The sequence below is a fragment of the Leucopleurus acutus genome (assembly GCF_964270905.1).
Source record: "Leucopleurus acutus genome assembly, chromosome: X".
In the NCBI taxonomy this organism is placed as follows: domain Eukaryota; kingdom Metazoa; phylum Chordata; class Mammalia; order Artiodactyla; family Delphinidae; genus Leucopleurus; species Leucopleurus acutus.
In genome coordinates, this window is record NC_139148.1 from 7,423,383 (window position 1) to 7,441,566 (window position 18,184).

The window sequence follows — 18,184 nt, forward strand, 5'->3', positions numbered from 1 at the left end:
GTAGTTGTGGCACGTGGGCTCAGTAGTTGTGGCTCACGGGCTCTAGAGCATAGGCTCAGTAGTTGTGGCGCACGGGCTTAGTTGCCTCGCGGCATGTGGGATTTTCCCGGACCAGGGCTCGAACCTGTGTCCCCTACATTGGCAGGCAGATTCTCAACCACTGAGCCCCCAGGGAAGCCCCTGACTACGGCTTCGTAATCTGCTTGGGCCGTGATTCTGTCTCTGGCCCCCAGTCCCGCCTGGCTCCCCGCGTTTCTTCTTTTGAGATTCTTTTCCCATATAGGCCATTAGAGAGCACTGAGTAGAGTTCCCTGTGCTGTACAGCAGGTTCTTAACTGTCTGCTAGTGTGTGTATATGTCAGTGCCGATCTCTCAATTCACCCCTCCCTCTTCCCTGGGTTTCTGACTTCAGCCCGGTCCCTTTTCTATATTCAAAGTGTGGTCCGCAGACCGGCAGCAACATCTTGTGAGAAATGTAGAGTCTCAGGCTCTACCCTGGCCATGCTGGATCAGAATCCGCATTTTAGCCAGCTGCCCAGTGCTCCAAATGTGTGGGAAGGTAGGAGAGGCGCTGCTCTCGCTGTCGGAGCGGGGAGAACTGGTGGGGGGGCGCCGCTCTGGCCGTCAGGGCGGGGAGAACTGGTGGGAGGGGCGCCGCTCTGGCCGTCAGGGCGGGGAGAACTGGTGGGAACGGTGCCGCACTCGCTGTCAGGGCGGGGAGAACTGGTGGGAGGGGCGCCGCTCTCGCCGTCAGGGCGGGGAGAACTGGTGGGGGGGCGCTGCTCTGGCCGTCAGGGCGGGGAGAACTGGTGGGAACGGTGCCGCACTCGCTGTCAGGGCGGGGAGAACTGGTGGGAGGGGCGCCGCTCTCGCTGTCAGGGCGGGGAGAACTGGTGGGAGGGGCGCCGCTCTGGCCGTCAGGGCCGTGAGAACTGGTGGGAGGGGCGCTGCTCTGCCTGTCAGGGCGGGGAGAACTGGTGGGAGGGGCGCCGCTTTGGTTGTCAGGGCGGGGAGAACTGGTGGGAGGGGCGCCGCTTTGGTTGTCAGGGCGGGGAGAACTGGTGGGAGGGGCGCTGCTCTGGCCGTCAGGGCGGGGAGAACTGGTGGGAGGGGCGCCGCTCTCGCTGTCAGGGCGGGGAGAACTGGTGGGAGGGGCGCCGCTCTCGCTGTCAGGGCGGGGAGAACTGGTGGGAGGGGCGCCGCTCTCGCTGTCAGGGCGGGGAGAACTGGTGGCGTTGGCAGGAGCCAGGGAACCCGGCCTCAGGAACTGGAAGGCCCTTACTTATTCAGTTTCTCGGCTGTCGCTGTTGACATTGGCGCGGGCCGTTCTTTGCTGTTCGGCCGTCCTGCGCATTTAGGATGTTTATCAGCATCCCTGGCCTGTACCCACTTGATGCCACTCCCCGACCTCCCCCGCAATTGTGACATCTGAGAATGTCTCCAGGCACTGCCAAGTGGCTGCTTAGGGACACAGTTGGCCCTGGAAGGCCACTTTGGGGAGAAATGACCTGTGAATCCACATGGTTCAAAGGTCACCAGTTGACTCTGGGGCCCCCAAATATAACCCCTGCAGGGAAGTGCCCAAAAGGCTCGTTTGGTCCAGTTTTGAATTAAGGCAGAATTTCTCCGCCTCAGCGCTGTCGGCACTTGGGGCCGTCCTGGTCACTGTAGGGCGCTGAGCAGTATCCCTGGCCTCCACCCACTAGATGCCAGCAGCACCCCTGTCAGATGTGACAAAATGTGCCCAGTGACCCCTGGGGGCAGAATTACCTGTTGGGTGCCACTGGTCCATCCATCTTTGGTCTGTGTCGCCCGGTCTCATCCCCCCGCTGTAGACCCGCCGTAGAGGTGGTGGCTCCCAGGGTAGCCACTCCCCTGGAAAGAGGGTCCTCCTTTTCTCTGTCGTCCGCATGTGGCACTGCATGGGTCCCCTGCTGGCCCCACAGCCAGTCGCTGTGCCTGGCGGTTGGAGACTGTCATTGGCCAGCCTGGGTCACGTGCCCACGGTGGGGAGGGGAAGCTTTGGTGCCAAATGGAGGGGAGGGACAGTTCTGGGGGCGAGAATGACCTGCTCTTGCACCCCTGTGCGGAGCTAGATGCTCGGCTGCACTGCCATCTAGTCAGTAACCAGCTCGTCTAGCGAATGCCAGGTGCCGGCGTTTCTCTGCCCGTTTCCAGGCCACCTCGGAGGGCGCTCAGCCCTTTTACAGGTGAGCAGCCCAGGCTCGGCGGGGCTGGCGAGGCACCCACATTGGCCTGCAGGGCCCAGGTGTCCTAAGCCCCCATGCCCCCTTCAGCTTCTTCCTCCAGGCCTCCCTCCACGGGCCTGTCAGAGGGCTCTTTCAGAGCATCCTCTTCTTCTCCAAACACTTCTGCATCTCAAAAGAAAGTGAGCGTTTTTAGACAGCCCCGAAGTCCCTGCCCATCGAACTGGAGCTTTCCTTCCCACCATAGTCCCCTTCTACCCAAACCTCCAGGACCGTGGAGAGTGGGGAAGGGCTTGTGCTCCAAAGAAAAATGACACTACTATCGCTGGAAGAAGGAACAGATGTGCTGGGCAAAAGCCACAAATGAGAATCGTGCCTAAGAAGCTGCATTTCCTGATGGGCAGCCCACATTTTCAAACACTTCTTCAAATTGCAAAGTATAGCAAACACGCCCCAAAGTGCATAACACCTGACTGTATGGCTTAATGGATCGAACACGAAGTCTCCATGTCACCCCCTAACGTATAATTTATAGGATGCCACGTAGATGGAATCACACAGTGTGGATTCTGACGCGACTCGACTCTTCGGTCAGCAGGCTGTGTGAGACACACCCACTGCAAGCACACCTTGGGAAGCACTGGAGTCAGAGGGTGTGTAGAAGCCGAGAAGCCACTGAAGGTGACAGAGGAGTGGCCACGGGTCGGAGCAGGAATTGGCTTTGAGTTGCTCAGGGCACAGAGCAGAAGCCATGGGCTGTGGAGACAGGAGTTCCTGTGACCTGAGGCAGGAGCTGGGGCTAAAGGAGGCTGAGGGAAGGATGGCAGGTGAGGCAGGGCGGGGTACTGGTTGGAGCAGATGGAGAGGAGGCAGGCCCCGCCCAGTGGACTCAGCTGCCCCAGGCAGCAAGGCTGCTCACACAGCACCCTCTGGTGGCCCCGTGGTGCAGTGACACCCCCTCTGAGCCCCAGGGAGCCCAGGCTGGTGGCCTTCAGAGGAGCGGCCAGCACCAAGGAGCTGGCGGCCAGCAGACGTCAGCCCTGAGTTTAGTGCCTGCTGTAATCCATGCAGGTTGCAAGAAAAGTGACTTGTGATTGGTTGTTGGAGATTCTGGAAAATCTGTAAGACATGAAGCTTTTTTCCATATATTTTTTTTTAGTTGTCATCTAAGGCCTGGCTCTGAACTCAGTGTTCTGGGACCCTCTCCTCCTTGTGTCCTACTCCTTTCACGGTCTCTTGTGAGTATGTGTGACCTCTAGCCCTGATGGCCTTGACCACTTTGTCAAAGTGATGCTATGACCATATTCGTATTCACAAGCCAGGGGCATCTGGTGTCTTGAAGCATTTGGATAGCTAATTTGTTGGAGAAACTTTTCCGATGGTAGGACATCCTAGAAACCTTGATGTGTATGTGTGTGTGTTAAGAACTACCTTTTATTCCCTTGCAGCTTCCAGGTTGTAACGTCGCTCGGGAGGTCCTGTGCTTGCATTTGCAGGGTCCCATCCTTCCCTTCCAGAATCCTGTGCAGGAAGGCCATGTCTCTTCATCTTTGTACATTCCCAGTGGATGGTGGTGCTTGCTTTGCTGCTTCTGTTGGTAGGTGAGGCTTGACGGCCTGCCGGTGGCTCTGGCACTGTGGACAAGGGCCTGGCAGGTGGCAGATGGCCCGTGACTGCTTGTGTCAAGTAGCGCCCAGCAGCCCCCGAGCGCGGCCTGTTTCTGTAGGTCGCACGTCAGGGCACACAGGCACGTGTCTTCTTTCTGCTCTGTCTGGGCTGCTCTGTGTTTCAACGACCGAAGGGCTGAGTAGACGAATTGTGACCGAGGCTGCATGGCCCCTGAGCTGAAAATATTTCCCATCTGGCCCTTTGTAGGAAACATTTGCCAAGCCCTGAATGGCAATTGAGTTACTGCGAGGGCACAGGGAGGAGAAGGATGGCAAGGCCAGCCCACAATAGAATGGATAAACTCACTGGGGTCTGTTTGCACCATTGAATACTATAGGACAGGAAGCGGCAAAGAACGTCATCCCGTGGGCCAAATCCAGCTCACTGCCTGAGCCAAAATGAGCTAAGAATTGATTTTTATATTTTTTAATGATGGAAAGAAACTGAAAGAAGAATAATACTTGGTGACAGGTGAAGATTATATGAAATTCAGACTTCATTGTTGATAAGTCGAGTTTCATTGCCACATAGCCCCAGCCATTAATTTGTGTATTGTCTCTGGCTGCTTTTACGTGACAGTGGCAGAGTTGAGTAGTCCCGACAGAGGCCACATGGCCCACGAAGCTACAGATATTTACTCTCTGGCCCTTAATAGAAAAAGTTCACTGTTGTAGAGCATAGAGAATGAACGAATGATAGTTAGATAAACTCAATACCATGGGTAGATCTTACAACACAGTGTAGAACAGAAGAAGCTGGAAACAAAATATCCCGTTTATATAAAGTTCAAAAACGGGCAAAATTCATCTGTGGTGTGAGGATAGTGATTACCTTTACGGGTGGGGTAGGGGCCTGGAAGGGGCCGTGAGGGAGCTTCTGGGCACTGGTCACGTTCTGTCCTTGATCTGGGAGCTGGTTATGTGCGTGAGCTCACTTTGTGAAAATTTGAGGAGGTGTACACTTAGGACTTTTGCCTTTTTATGGATAGATGTTTATTTCAATAAAAAACTTACTTAAGAAAAGTGATTTCAGTCTGGCAGCTCCTCAAAAGGTTAAACGTAGGCTTACCATATGACCCAGTAATTCTGTTCCTAGGTATCTACCCAAGAGAACTGAAAATACATGTCTACATGAAGGCTGGAATGACCATAGCAGCATTAGTCACAATAGCCCCAAAGTGGAAACAGCCCAGATGTCCATCAGCTGATGAGTAGACAAATACAACGTGTGTATATCAAATACAATGGAGTATTATTCACCCATAAAAAGGAGTGAAGCACTGATGCTCCAACATGGGCAAACCTTGAAAACATTATAATAACAGAAAGAAGCCAGACACAAAAGGCCGCATATGATATGATGCCATTTCTGTGACGTGTCCAGAAGAGGCAAATCTGTAGAGAAGGAAAGCAGATGAGTGGTTACGAGGGGCTGGGCCAGGAGAGGGACTGCTGTGGGCATGGGGTTACTTGTAGAGGATGAAAACTTCTGGAATTAGATAGTGCACCTCTGTAGCCAGAAGGAGAAGGTCCCAAGATGACAGCCACCTCGCCTGCTCTTTCGTGCTGCCCTTCCAAGCACAGGTGACTCGAAGGTTGACAGGGGGAAGGCCTGACTTTTCCACCAGGTAATCCAGACCTGCCCCCAGATCCAGGCCAGATGAGTAATGCAGAGCAGTTTCCAGAACGTAAGTAAAATGAGGACGTTAGATTTGCTACTTCTGTTTACTAAAATAGCAGTTGCACGAAAAGCAGGGCAAGTTGGAAGATTGTAGATAACTCACTTCCTGGACTTGCCCTGTGATTATGCCCAGGCCAGCCCCGGCCTTCCTGGTCTCTGTTTCCCTCTGGCTTGATTGGAGAGGAACAAGCATCTTCCTAGCACCTACTGGTGCACATGCGTTTCCATCAAGGACAGGAGCGTGGACTCTTGGCTTCTTGCTGGTTACAAGATCCCCCTGCTTACCTGGGGCTTGCTTTTTCTATGTTTTTAATAATCTTTTCTGAGTTGCACTTTTGGGTTCCCATTTCTGGCAATAATGCTCACAGATATCACTATAGCTTTTGAGGATGTGAGATTATCACTCAGATGATCTCAATTTTGCCAACAGTGAAGAGTATGTTCTTTTTTCAAATGATTTTCTGCTCTGTAATGACTGATAGAAACAGCTGGCAGTGAAGACAGCTCTGAAATTTCTGGAAAGTTCCCTAGGCTTAACCAATATCTGTGCAGAGACAAAAAGTTTTGATGGGGCTTCCCTGGTGGCGCAGTGGTTGAGAGTCCGCCTGCCGATGCAGGGGACGCGGGTTCGTGCCCCGGTCCGGGAAGATCCCACATGCCATGGAGCGGCTGCTCCCGTGAGCCATGGCCGCTGAGCCTGTGCGTCCGGAGCCTGTGCTCCGCAATGAGAGAGGCCACAACAGTGAGAGGCCCGCGTGCTGCAAAAAAAAAAAAAAAAAAAGTTTTGATGAATTGAAGATTGTTTGCTTGTCCCCGAGCGTGTGGAAGGGGCTGGTACTAAGTTTCAGTCTCTGTGTCATCTGCTCTGGGTGGAAAGCACCTGAGAAACAGTCCAGCCCAGGACTGTAGTTTTTGAGAGGAGGGCGGTGAAGGTCAGCGGGGGTCAGCGGAGGTCACACAGCCAGATGGGATTCACGCAAATTTCTCGGTTAGTGGTCTTTTCACTTTGAGTAGATGTATTTCGTTTGAAAGAAAATAGTCTCTAATTAATGTAAACACTTTGAGGAGTTTTCAGGAGAAGATATTTAAAACGCCAGGCATAGATTCATGTTTTAATGGCCTCACGAGTTCTTGGTGAACAGAAATCGCAGCAGGTCCCCCAAAAGTTCAGTTTGACTTGCTTAATCTCCCTGAGCAGAACTGGAATCCATCAGGTCCCTTCTGTGAGCTACAGACATCAAAGGACTGATTAGACAAACTTTGGGAATGAGGGAACATGCAGGGTGGTAAGGAAAATGTGTTTTCATGAAACACTTAAGGTTTTTTTTTTAAAACATTATTATTATTTTTTTTTATTGGAGTATAGTTGCTTTACAATGGTGTGTTAGTTTCTGCTGTACAACAAAGTGAATCAGCTATACGTATACATATATCCCCTCCCTCTTGGACCTCCCTCCCTGCCCCCACCCCCCCAGTCTCGCCCATCTAGGTCATCACAGAGCACCGAGCTGAGCTCCCTGTGCTGCACAGCAGGTTCCCACTAGCTATCTGTTTTACACGTGGTAGTGTATTCATGTCAAACCTAATCTCCCAATTCGTCCCACCCTCCCCTTCCAGCCCCCTTGTCCACATGTCCATTCTCTATGTCTGCGTCTCTATTCCTGCCCTGCAAATAGGTTCATCTGTACCATTTTTCTAGATTCCACATATATGCATTAATATACGATATTTGTTTTTCTCTTTCTGACTTACTTCACTCTGTATGACAGGCTCTAGGTCCATCCACATCTCTGCAAATGACCAGTTTCATTCTTCGTTATGGCTGAGTAATATCCCATTGTATATATGTGCCACATCTTTATCCATTCATCTGGTTTTTTTTAACATCTTTATTGGAGTATAATTGCTTTACAATGGTATGTTAGTTTCTGCTGTATAACAAAGTGAATCAGCTATACATATACATATATCCCCATATCTCCTCCCTCTTGTATCTGCCTCCCACCCTCCCTATCCCACCCGTGTAGGTGGTCACAAAGCACCGAGCTGATATCCCTGTGCTATGCGGCTGCTTCCCACTAGCTATCTATTTTACATTTGGTAGTGTATATATGTCCTTGCCACTCTCTCACTTTGTCCCAGCTTACCCTTCCCCCTCCCCATATCCTCAAGTCCATTCTCTAGTAGGTCTGCATCTTTATTCCCGTCTTGCCCCTAGGTTCTTCTGACTTTTTTTTTTTTTTTTAGGTTCCATATATATGTGTTAGCATACGGTATTTGTTTTTCTTTTTCTGACTTACTTCCCTCTGTATGACAGACTCTAGGTCCATCCACCTCACTACAAATAACTCAATTTCATTTCTTTTTATGACTAAGTAATATTCCATTGTATATATGTGCCACATCTTCTTTATCCATTCATCTGTCGATGGACACTTAGGTTCCTTCCATGTCCTGGCTATTGTAAATAGTGCTGCAATAAACATTGGGGTACATGTCTCTTTTTTTTTTTTTTTTTTTTTTTTTTGCGGTACACGGGCCTCTCACTGTTGTGGCCTCTCCCGTTGTGGAGCACGGGCTCCAGACGCGCAGGCTCAGCGGCCATGGCTCACGGGCCCAGCCGCTCCACGGCACGTGGGATCTTCCCGGACTGGGGCACGAACCTGTGTCCCCTGCATCGGCAGGCGGACTCTCAACCACTGCACCACCAGGGAAGCCCTACGTGTCTCTTTTTGAATTATGGTTTTCTCTGGGTATATGCCCAGTAGTGGGATTGCTGGATCATATGGTAATTCTATTTTTAGTTTTTTAAGGAACCTCCATACTGTTCTCCATAGTGGCTGTATCAATTTACATTCCCACCAACAGTGCAAGAGGGTTCCCTTTTCTCCACCCTCTCCAGCATTTATTGTTTGTAGGTTTTTTGATGATGGCATTCTAACTGGTGTGAGGTGATACCTCATTGTAGTTTTGATTTGCATTTCTCTAATAATTAGTGATGTTGAGCATCTTTTCAAGTACCTCTTGGCCATCTGTATGTCTTCTTTGGTGAAATGTCTATTTAGGTCTTCTGCCCATTTTTTTTTTTTTTTTTGCGGTACGCGGGCCTCTCACTGCTGCGGCCTCCCCCATTGTGGAGCACAGGCTCTGGACGTGCTGGCTTAGTGGCCGTGGCTCACGGGCACAGCCGCTCCGTGGCATGTGGGATCTTCCTGGACCGGGGCACGAACCCACATCCCCTGCATCGGCAGGCGGACTCTCAGCCACTGCGCCACCAGGGAATACCTTCTTTTTTTTATTATTTTTTTAATTTTTTCTTCTGCCCATTTTTTGATTGGGTTGTTTGTTTTTTTGATATTGAGCTGCATGAGCTGTTTGTATATTTTGGAGATTAATCTGTTGTCGGTTGCTTCATTTGCAAATATTTTCTGCCATTCGGAGGGTTGTCTTTTTGTCTTGTTTCTGGTTTGCATACTAAAAGGATCTTACACCATGACCAAATGGGATTTATCACTAGGTGCCATGATGGTTCAACATCTGAAATTCAACCCATGTGATACACTACATTAACAGAATGAAGAATAAAAATTACATAATCATCTCAATAGATGCAGAAAAAACATTTGACAAAATTCAACACCCTTTCGTCATTAAACACATTCAACAAGCTAGGAAAGCTTGTTGAATATGAAAAGCCCACAGCTACCCTCATGCTCTGTAGATCCTCTCTTGCCTTTAAGGATTGGATAAAAGACCTAGGTGTCCTTTGTGTCTTCCGAAGTCCCTGTGTAGGTAAATACGGTTGTGTAAGAGACATGCTCTTTCTTCAGGATGGACACCTCCAGCGTGAAGTTCGATTCCATCCTGTCTCTGTTGCCAGCTGTGTTATCTGTTGCTGCAACTAACTTAGTTAGTTGTCCTCCCTGGCAACTAACTTAGCCATCTTCATTTCTTCTCTCCCTCGGAGCCCACGTAAACCATACCTGTTAAACATTGTTACGATGCTGCTACATGACAGCCCTTTCAGAAACACCCGGTGGCTTGAAACAATAGCCGTCCCTTTTTCTCACGGTCTGCGGGCCAGCTGCGTGGTTTGATTGGGTCAAAGCCACCTGCTCTTGGCTGGGCTCACTCATGAATCTGTGCTTGGTGAGCCTGGATGGCCCAGGATGGCCTCAGTTGAGATGACCCGCCTTGACTCCCTGTGGTCACTCATCTTCCAGCATCTAGCCTGGCTTCTGCTCGTGGCAGAAGGCCCAGGAAGAAAGCAGAGGCCGCGTCGCCTTTGGGGTCTAGACTCAGTACATGCATGCTGTCACTTCCACTGCATGTCCCAAGGCCAGCCCTGATTCAGGAGCTGGAGAAATAGACTCTACCTCTTAATGAAGAGGAGCCGCAAGGTCCCACTGAAAATGCTGTAGATGCAGGGACAGGTAGAGAATCTGAGCTGGTTCTGTGTTCAGTCCACCGTGTAGATCGGGAGTCAGCAAACGTTTTCTGTAAATGGCCGAATAGTAAACATTTGAGGCTTTGGGGGCCATTTGGCCTTTGTCATAACTACTCAACTGTGCCGTTGCGATGTGAAAGCAGCCATAGACAATATGTGGAGTGGGCATGGCTGTGTTCCTCTAGAACTTATTTACAAAGCCAGGCAGCAGGCCGGATTTAGCCCACAGCCTGCAGTTTGCTGTGCTCTGACCTCGACGATCCAGACCAAGTAGGAATCTCAGATGCAAGATCTAGCATGCTGTCCTTCCTGAAATCATAAGCAGAGGTGTCATCTGCCAGCAGAAGTGCTCTTATTGGAGAGAAGAAATAAAACCAGGTGAGAGGAGCAAGGGCTCCCCTCTAAGGTGCAGATGACTATAGTTGACCCTTGAACAACGTGGGAGTTAGGGACACTGACCCCCAGCGCAGTCGAAAAGCCGCATCCTGCTCTCACTGCCTCAAAACCAAAGGAATTGATGAATGACTCACCCAAGGGCAGGAAGCTGAAACAGTCTGGATAGAATCAGGACTCAAACCCTAGTTCTTGTGATTCTACATATTGGGCTCTCTAATCGAACACAAACTTTTCCCCTCACGTAGGTAAAGATCTGTAAAACGAAAATACAGGTATGATACTTATCGAACTAAATCCACGTATAAGTGGACCCGCCCAGTTCAAACCTGGGTTGTTCAGGGCTCAGCAGTCTTTGCATCCCTTTGGGTGCCGTATTGAACTTACACAGGTTAAGTTTATTTCTCATCAAGTCCCTGGAGTTCATTCCTTTTTGTTCCTGTGTTTGGCTGGATTCTCATTTCCTATCCATCTGTATCTCCCAGGGGATCCCAGATAGCATTCTTTCCATTTTTATTTTCTTTTCTTAAATTTTTTGGCCATGCTGCACAGCTTGCGGGATCCTACTTCCTTGAGCAGGGTTCGAACCCCTGCCCTCAGCAGTGAAAGTGCAGAGTCCTAGCCACTGGACCACCAGGGAATTCCCTCTTTCCATTATTTCTGACCTGGATGTCCTCTTCTTACACTTCTGGTCCTCCTGTCTTTCTTAACCCGAGCTTCAGAAGCGAAGTCACCACCTCCTTCTGGGCCCCCAGGGAAAGCCTCCAATTAGATCTACGGATTAAATCATGTTTATTTTCCTTTACCAATTATGCGTCTGATCGTCAGGACCATGACATGCTCCACCAAAGTTTAAAGATACATTTGTTCTCCAGAGTGACTTTTTGTTTCAGTCATTATTGCCTGGAGTTGTTGCTTGACTAGAGATTTGGTTAAATTTCAGGTAACATGAACTTCTTTTTAATAGAATGTCCAAGTGTCTGCAATTCTTCGATCTGCTGGCTTGGTGTTTCTTACACGGGCTACCCATTGTGGGTCAGCAGCCTGCCATCTTCTTTTTCCCATCAGAGATTTTCTTTACCACATATAATACAAGGCTATTACCGTCTTGTGTTTCTAGAAATGAAAATGAAATCTTTGCTTTCTAATTTTATTCCTTCCCTTTTATTAATTGGTTGCTACTGACTTCTGCAATATGATTCTTCCTTGGGCATTCATCAGTGGGTATAGTTTTCAGCTTGGCATGGCTCAGACTTCAAACTTTTTAAGTTTTAAAGTAGCAAAGTTGCACAGACAGTCAATAAATCAATAACTATCGCCATTTTATTGCTTGTAAGGTGATTACTCCACTTTGCCTGTAGCGACTTTTCAATTTGATCAAAATGCAGTTTTGTCAGGTCGTGGTTGAGTCCTCCAGATATAAAAATACATAAAGCAATTGAGAGAAGCCTGTGCTCAAATATTTTAATAACTACCCTTCACTTCTTTAACCATCTTATTCCGGCATTTTTGTGGTTCCCGTCGTATAATTCAAATTTCCATGCTCTTTGCCAAAGAAATTTTGATTTAGTGCCTATTCCAACCTCTTGTCTTTGTAAGAGTGTATTATTTTTCTTGCTAACTGGTGGTGAGCACTGGTCCTGCTGCAAAGAGTTTTCTCTGTGTCAAATTATTTCCTGTGTGATCTGTAAATCAGGTTCTGATGGTGGTGTAACATGGAAGATGTCTTGGTTTATTTGAGATTGTTTTCCAGACAAGGGGAGGCAGAATAATAGGAGTGGAATTGTTATCTTAGGCAGGAAAGGAAGAAATCCTCCACTTTGCTACTGCCCTGGTAGCAGGCACCCTTTTGACTGTATTTTAAGGAAAATTAGAAGTGAGGGCCTGCACTCGGGGCTGCTTGCCTGGGGCAGTGTGCTGCCAGCCTGGTATGGTTTGTCTTAGTCTGTTCGGGCTGCTATAACAAAATACCACAGACTGGATGGCTTATAAACAACAGACATTTATTCCTCACAGTTCGGGAGGCTGGCAGTCTGAGATCAGGGTGCCAGCATGGTCAGGTGATGGTTCTTTTTCCAGTCACAGATTTCTTATTGTGTCCTTACATGGTGGAAGGGGCAGAGGAGCTCCCTGGGGCCTCTTTTATAAGGGCACTAGTCCCATTCTTGAAGGTACTGCCCTTATGACCCAATCACCTCCCAAAGACCCCACCTTTAATACCATCCTTCGGGGGTTAGGCTTTCAATGTATGAATTTGGGTGGGGAGACACACACGTTCAGACCATAGCATGGCTCACGTGGCAGGTTGTCCTGCCTCCTTGTCATCCCCATGGCATCCCCCCCCCCCGCCCTGGTGCAGAGGACCACTCCCTCTGTGGATCACCTTGGCTCCCACCAGTGAGTTGAGTCTTAGCATTTTCACTCTGCTGTTGCTGTACGTCTCGAGTATCCGCAGAGGTTGTCTGCCTCAGTGGTCCGCTTTATCTCCCAGGAGAACCGGTTACTGGATTGACTACAGTGATTTGGTTTTGAGTGGTATGCCTCAACCCTGTTTCCCCCAGGCCTCTCATGTTGATGCCCTGCTTTTGCAGAACGTGAGGTTTTCCAGAAATGGTTATAGTTGACCCTCATTATGAGCGGTTGGTTCCGTATTTGTGAATTTGCCTGCTCGCTAAAATGTATTTGTAACATCCAGGGCAATACATGGGGCGCTTGCCCAGTCATTCGCACAGTGCACGTGCAGAGCCTCAAAAAGTTTGAGTTGCCAGGAATGCACGATCCCAGCTGAGGTTGGAGAAATTGGTGCTCTGCCGTCTTGTTTCAGTGCCCAGACCAGAAACAAGCGTTCTTTTCACAGTCTCTTTAGTGCCATATTTTTCGCATTTTTGTGCTTTTTTTATTAGTAATTTTGCTGTTTCCAGTGGCCTTGAAATGCAGGGCAGGAGTGTCTGTAGTGTTTCTAAGCACGAGAAGGCTGTGCTGGGCCTCATGGAGAGAATATGTTTGTTAGACAAGCTTCCTGCAGCGTGAGTGACAGTGCTGTTGGCTGTGAGTTCAGTGGATGAACCAATGATATATATTTGATAAGGTGTCTTTAAACAGAAACACACAAAACAAGGTTGTATATTGATTGGTTGATGAAAATGTTGTGACCAGAGGCTCGAAGGAACCTAACCCTGTATTTCTCTTGGGGACAGTGATTTAGTACTCACTAATTCGGTGGCCATGGTGACTTTATAGCACAAAACTACCACAAATAATAAGAAAGTAACATTTGTCAGAAACAGACTCACAGACTTAGAGAATGAACTTACGGTTACTGAGGGGAAGGGTGGAGGAAGGGGATAGTTAGGGAGTTGGGGATTGACATGTACACCTGCTGTATTTAAAATAGGTAACCAACAAGGACCTACTGTGTAGCACAGGGAACTCTACTCAATATCCTGTAACAACCTAAATGGGAAAAGAATTGGAAAAAGGAACATGTATATGTATAACTGAATCATTTTGCCGTACACCTGAAACTATCACATTGTTAATCAACTATACTCCAATATAAAATAAAAAGTTAAAAAAAAAGAAATTAACGTTTGTGTCTCCCCAAAATCCATATGTTGAAACCTAATCCCCAATGTGATGGTGTTGGGAGGAGGGGCCTTTGGGAGGTGATGAGGTCATGAAAGCTGAGTCCTCATGGATGGGATTAGTGACCTTATAAAAGAGACCCCAGAGAGCTCCACCAGATGAGGACACAGCGAGTAGATGGCCATCTGTGAACAGGAAGTGGGCTCTCACCAGACACTGAATCTCTAAGTAAGTGCCTTGATCTTGGACTTCACAGCCTCCGGAACTGTGAGAAATAAATGTGTGTTGTTGATGAGCCACCCAGTCTGTGGTATTTTTGTTACAGCAGCCTGTGCTCACTAAGACAGACTATATGTATCTTTCATCACAGCAGAGGTGCCTATGCTGAAATGTCTTTCCTGTGCAAAAAAATAGCACACGTGGATTGTTCTGCCAGGTCTGTGCAGATGTTCTGCTCACGTTTTTAACGACAGGTTTTCTCTCCCAGGTGTAAGTAGCATGGTCAATGCAGGAGCGATGAGTGGCTCTGGAAACCTGATGGATTTCCTTGACGAGCCGTTCCCTGATGTGGGGACGTATGAGGACTTCCACACCATCGACTGGCTGAGGGAGAAGTCACGGGACACCGACAGACACAGAAAGGTACATGCTGTTCATAAGGACACTGTGAGGGGAATCCCTTCGGAGGGCTGGGCCATGCTTCTATCGGACAGTCACTGAGCTAGAGCTTGGGTTCATGTGTCGTGTGCTGAGCTAGGTTCTAGAGAAGAGAAGGGCTAGTGGGAGAGGCAGAGATGTGGACAGGTAATTCTAATACCAGGTGCTTTGGGTGGAAGGCTATGTCATACAGAGGTGTGGTGTGGAGGGCAAGGAGTGGGGCTCTGGAACCAGACAGATTGGGTACATCCTGACTTTGACATCTTTAGGCTGGCTGACTTCTGGGGTGCCATTTCTGGACCCCATCTTCTCATCTGTAAGGATGGAGTTAATTATACCAGAAGATTAAATGGGGCTCTATGTGTATGAAAGCACATATTACAGTGCCTGGCCTCTCGTAGGCAGTCAATATATATTTTTATGGGCTGCAGTAAAGTTATGTATCAAGTGCTGTGGGGTCATTTAGGAGGGATGGTTAGGGAGGGAGTTTTTAGAGAGGGTGCGATTTCAGTGGGGTCTTGAAGGATGACTAAGAATTTGCCAGGCAGAGGAAGGGGAAAGGATTCTCATCAGGAGTGCCTTTTTTAGGTCACAGAGGCATGAAAGACCGTGGCACATTTAGGCAGTTCAAGGAGCTCTAAGGTTTGGTGGCAGACTCACGGAAGGGGAGGACTGGAGATGAGTCTGGCCACGTGGGCGATGGGGCCACATTGGGAACCACTGAGTAGACCATGAAGAGGAGTTTAGATTTCCTTTTTTTTTTTTTAAGATTTATTTTATTATTTTAAATTTTTATTTATTTATTTATTTTTGGCTACGGCGGGTCTTAGCAGCAGCACACGGGATCTTCGTTGAGACATGTGGGATCTTTTCGTTGTGGCGCGTGGGCTTCTCTCTAGTTGTGGTGGGCAGGTTTTCTCTCTCTACTTGTGGCTCACAGGCTCCAGGGTGCGTGGGCTCTGTAGTTGTGGTCTGTAGTTGTGGCGCACAGGCTCCAGGGCGCTTGTGATCTGTAGTTGTGGCGCACAGGCTCCAGGGCGCGTGGGCTCTGTAGTTGTGGTCTGTAGTTGTGGCACACGGGCTCCAGGGCGCGTGGGCTCTGTAGTTGTGGTCTGTAGTTGTGGCGCACGGGCTCCAGGGCGCGTGGGCTCTGTAGTTGTGGTCTGTAGTTGTGGCACACGGGCTCCAGGGCGTGTGGGCTCTGTAGTTTATGGCACATGGGCTCTCTAGTTGAGGCGCACGAGCTCAGTAGTTGTGGTGCATGGGCTTAGTTGCCCCGCGGCATTTGGTATCTTAGTTTCCTGACCAGGGATCGAACCTGTGGCCCCTGCACTGTAAGGTGGACTCTCCACTGCTGGACCACCAGGGAAGTCCCTGGATTTCCTATTTACTTATTTATTTATTTATTTGGTTGGTTTTGGCTGTGTTGGTTCTTCACTGCTGCGCGTGGGCTTTCTCTAGTTGCGGAGGGTGGGGGCTACTCTTTGTTGTGGTGCGCTGGCTTCTCATTGCGGTGGCTTCTCTTGTTACAGAGCACGGGCTCCAGGCGTGCGGGCTTCAGTAGTTGTGGCGTGCGGGCTCTAGAGCACAGGCTCAGTAGTTGTGGCACACGGGCTTAGCTGCTCTGCAGCATGTGGGATCTTCCTGGACTGAGATCAAACCTGTGTCCCCTGCAGTGGCAGGTGGATTCTCAACCACTGCGCCACTGAGAAAGCCCTGGATTTCCTTTTCATGGCCACAGGATACAAGAGAGGTGCACTGCCATGCTCTATATGGCTCCTTCTGTGCTACAACAGCAGAGTCCTGTAGTTGCCACGGAGACCAACTGACCTGCCGAACCGAAAATATTTACTTTCTGTCTCTTTACGGAAAATGTTTGCCAACCCTTGCTCTAAAGGGTTATGAGGGGAATGATGGTCTCAGGAATGTAGGATTCTGTTAACACAGGGAGGCAAAGGGGTGCTCTTACGATGTGTTTAGATGTAACCATCTGCCTGGAAAGCGTGATCCAGGCTGGCTCCTTCAGCCTTCTTGCTGTTAATCAAAACTACAATGAGGTATCACCGCACACCGGTCAGAATGGCTGTCATCAAAAAAAGCTACAAACAGCAATGCTGGAGAGGGTGTGGAGAAAAGGGAACCCTCCTATACTGTTGGTGGGAATGTAAATTGATACAGCCACTATGGAGACCAGTATGGTGGTTCCTTAAAAAACTGAAATTAGAGTTATCATGTGATCCAGCAATCCCACTCCTGGGTATGTATCCAGAGAAAACTCTAACTCAAAAAGATACATGCACCCCAATGTTCATAGCAGCACTATTTACAATTAGCAGTAATCACGCCTCAGATAAACCTCATTGGCTATGATACTGTCACTGCACAAAGCTAACAGCACTATTCACAATAGCCAAGACATGGAAGCAACCTAAATGTCCACTGACAGAGGAATGGATAAAGAAGGGGTGGTACATATATACAATGGAATATTACTCAGCCATAAAAAGAATGAAATAATGCCATTTGCAGCAACATGGATGGGCCTAGAGATTATCATACTGAGTGAAGTAAGTCAGAGAAAGACAAATATCATATGATATTGCTTATATGTGGAATCTAAAAAAGTGGTACAAGTGGACTTATTTACAAAACAGAAATACACTCACAGACATAGAAAACCAATTTACGGTTACCAAAGGGGAAAGAGGGTGGGGGAGGGATAAATTAGGAGTTCAGATTAACAGATACACACTATTATATATAAAGTAGATAAACAACAAGGTCCTACTGTATAGCACAGGGAGCTATATTTAATATTTTGTAATAACCTATAATGGAAAAGAATCTGAAAAAGAATATATATATATAGGTATAACTAAATCACTTTGCTGTATACCTGAAATTAACATTGTAAATCAACTATACTTCAATTTAAAAAAGAAAGTTCGGGGCTTCCCTGGTGGCGCAGTGGTTGGGGGTCCGCCTGCCGATGCAGGGGACGCGGGTTCGTGCCCCGGTCCGGGAGGATCGCACATGCCGCAGAACGGCTGGGCCTGTGAGCCATGACCGCTGAGCCTGCGTGTCCAGAGCCTGTGCTCTGCAACGGGAGAGGCCACAGCAGTGAGAGGCCCACGTACCGCAAAAAAAAAAAAAAAAAAAAAAAAAGTAAGTTCTTGGGACTTCCCTGGTGGCGCAGTGGTTAAGAATCCACCTGCCAATGCAGGGGACATGGGTTTGAGCCCTGGTCTGGGAAGATCCCACATGCCACGGAGCAACTAAGCCCATGTGCCACAGCTACTGAGCCTGCGCTCTAGAGCCCGCGAGCCACACCTACTGAAGCCCGCACGCCTGGAGCCTGTGCTCCGCAACAAGAGAAGCCACCGCAATGGGAAGCCCGCGCACCGCAACGAAGAGTAGCCCCTGCTCGCCACATCTAGAGAAAGCCTGCGCACAGCAATGAAGACCCAACGCAGCCATAAAGGAAGGAAGGAAGGAAAGAAAGGAGGGAGGGAGGGGGGGAGGGAGGAAGGAAGGAAGAGAAAGAAAT

General features: G+C 48.8%; 1 protein-coding gene across 2 annotated transcripts in view; it reads left to right on the forward strand.

Annotated features, from left to right (window-relative positions):
• The window catches only part of CLCN4 (chloride voltage-gated channel 4), a 75,851-nt gene that overhangs the window by 17,687 nt on the left and 39,980 nt on the right, over positions 1-18,184 (forward strand). Inside the window, exons 1-2 of one of the 2 annotated variants that reach the window (XM_082865236.1) lie at positions 13,931-14,208; positions 14,468-14,622. In XM_082865236.1, the coding sequence (XP_082721362.1) occupies positions 14,479-14,622 (144 nt within the window). In that variant the 5' untranslated portion in view covers positions 13,931-14,208; positions 14,468-14,478. Of the gene's footprint in view, positions 1-13,930; positions 14,209-14,467; positions 14,623-18,184 lie in introns of those variants that run through there. The other variant, XM_082865235.1, reaches the window with a different exon arrangement.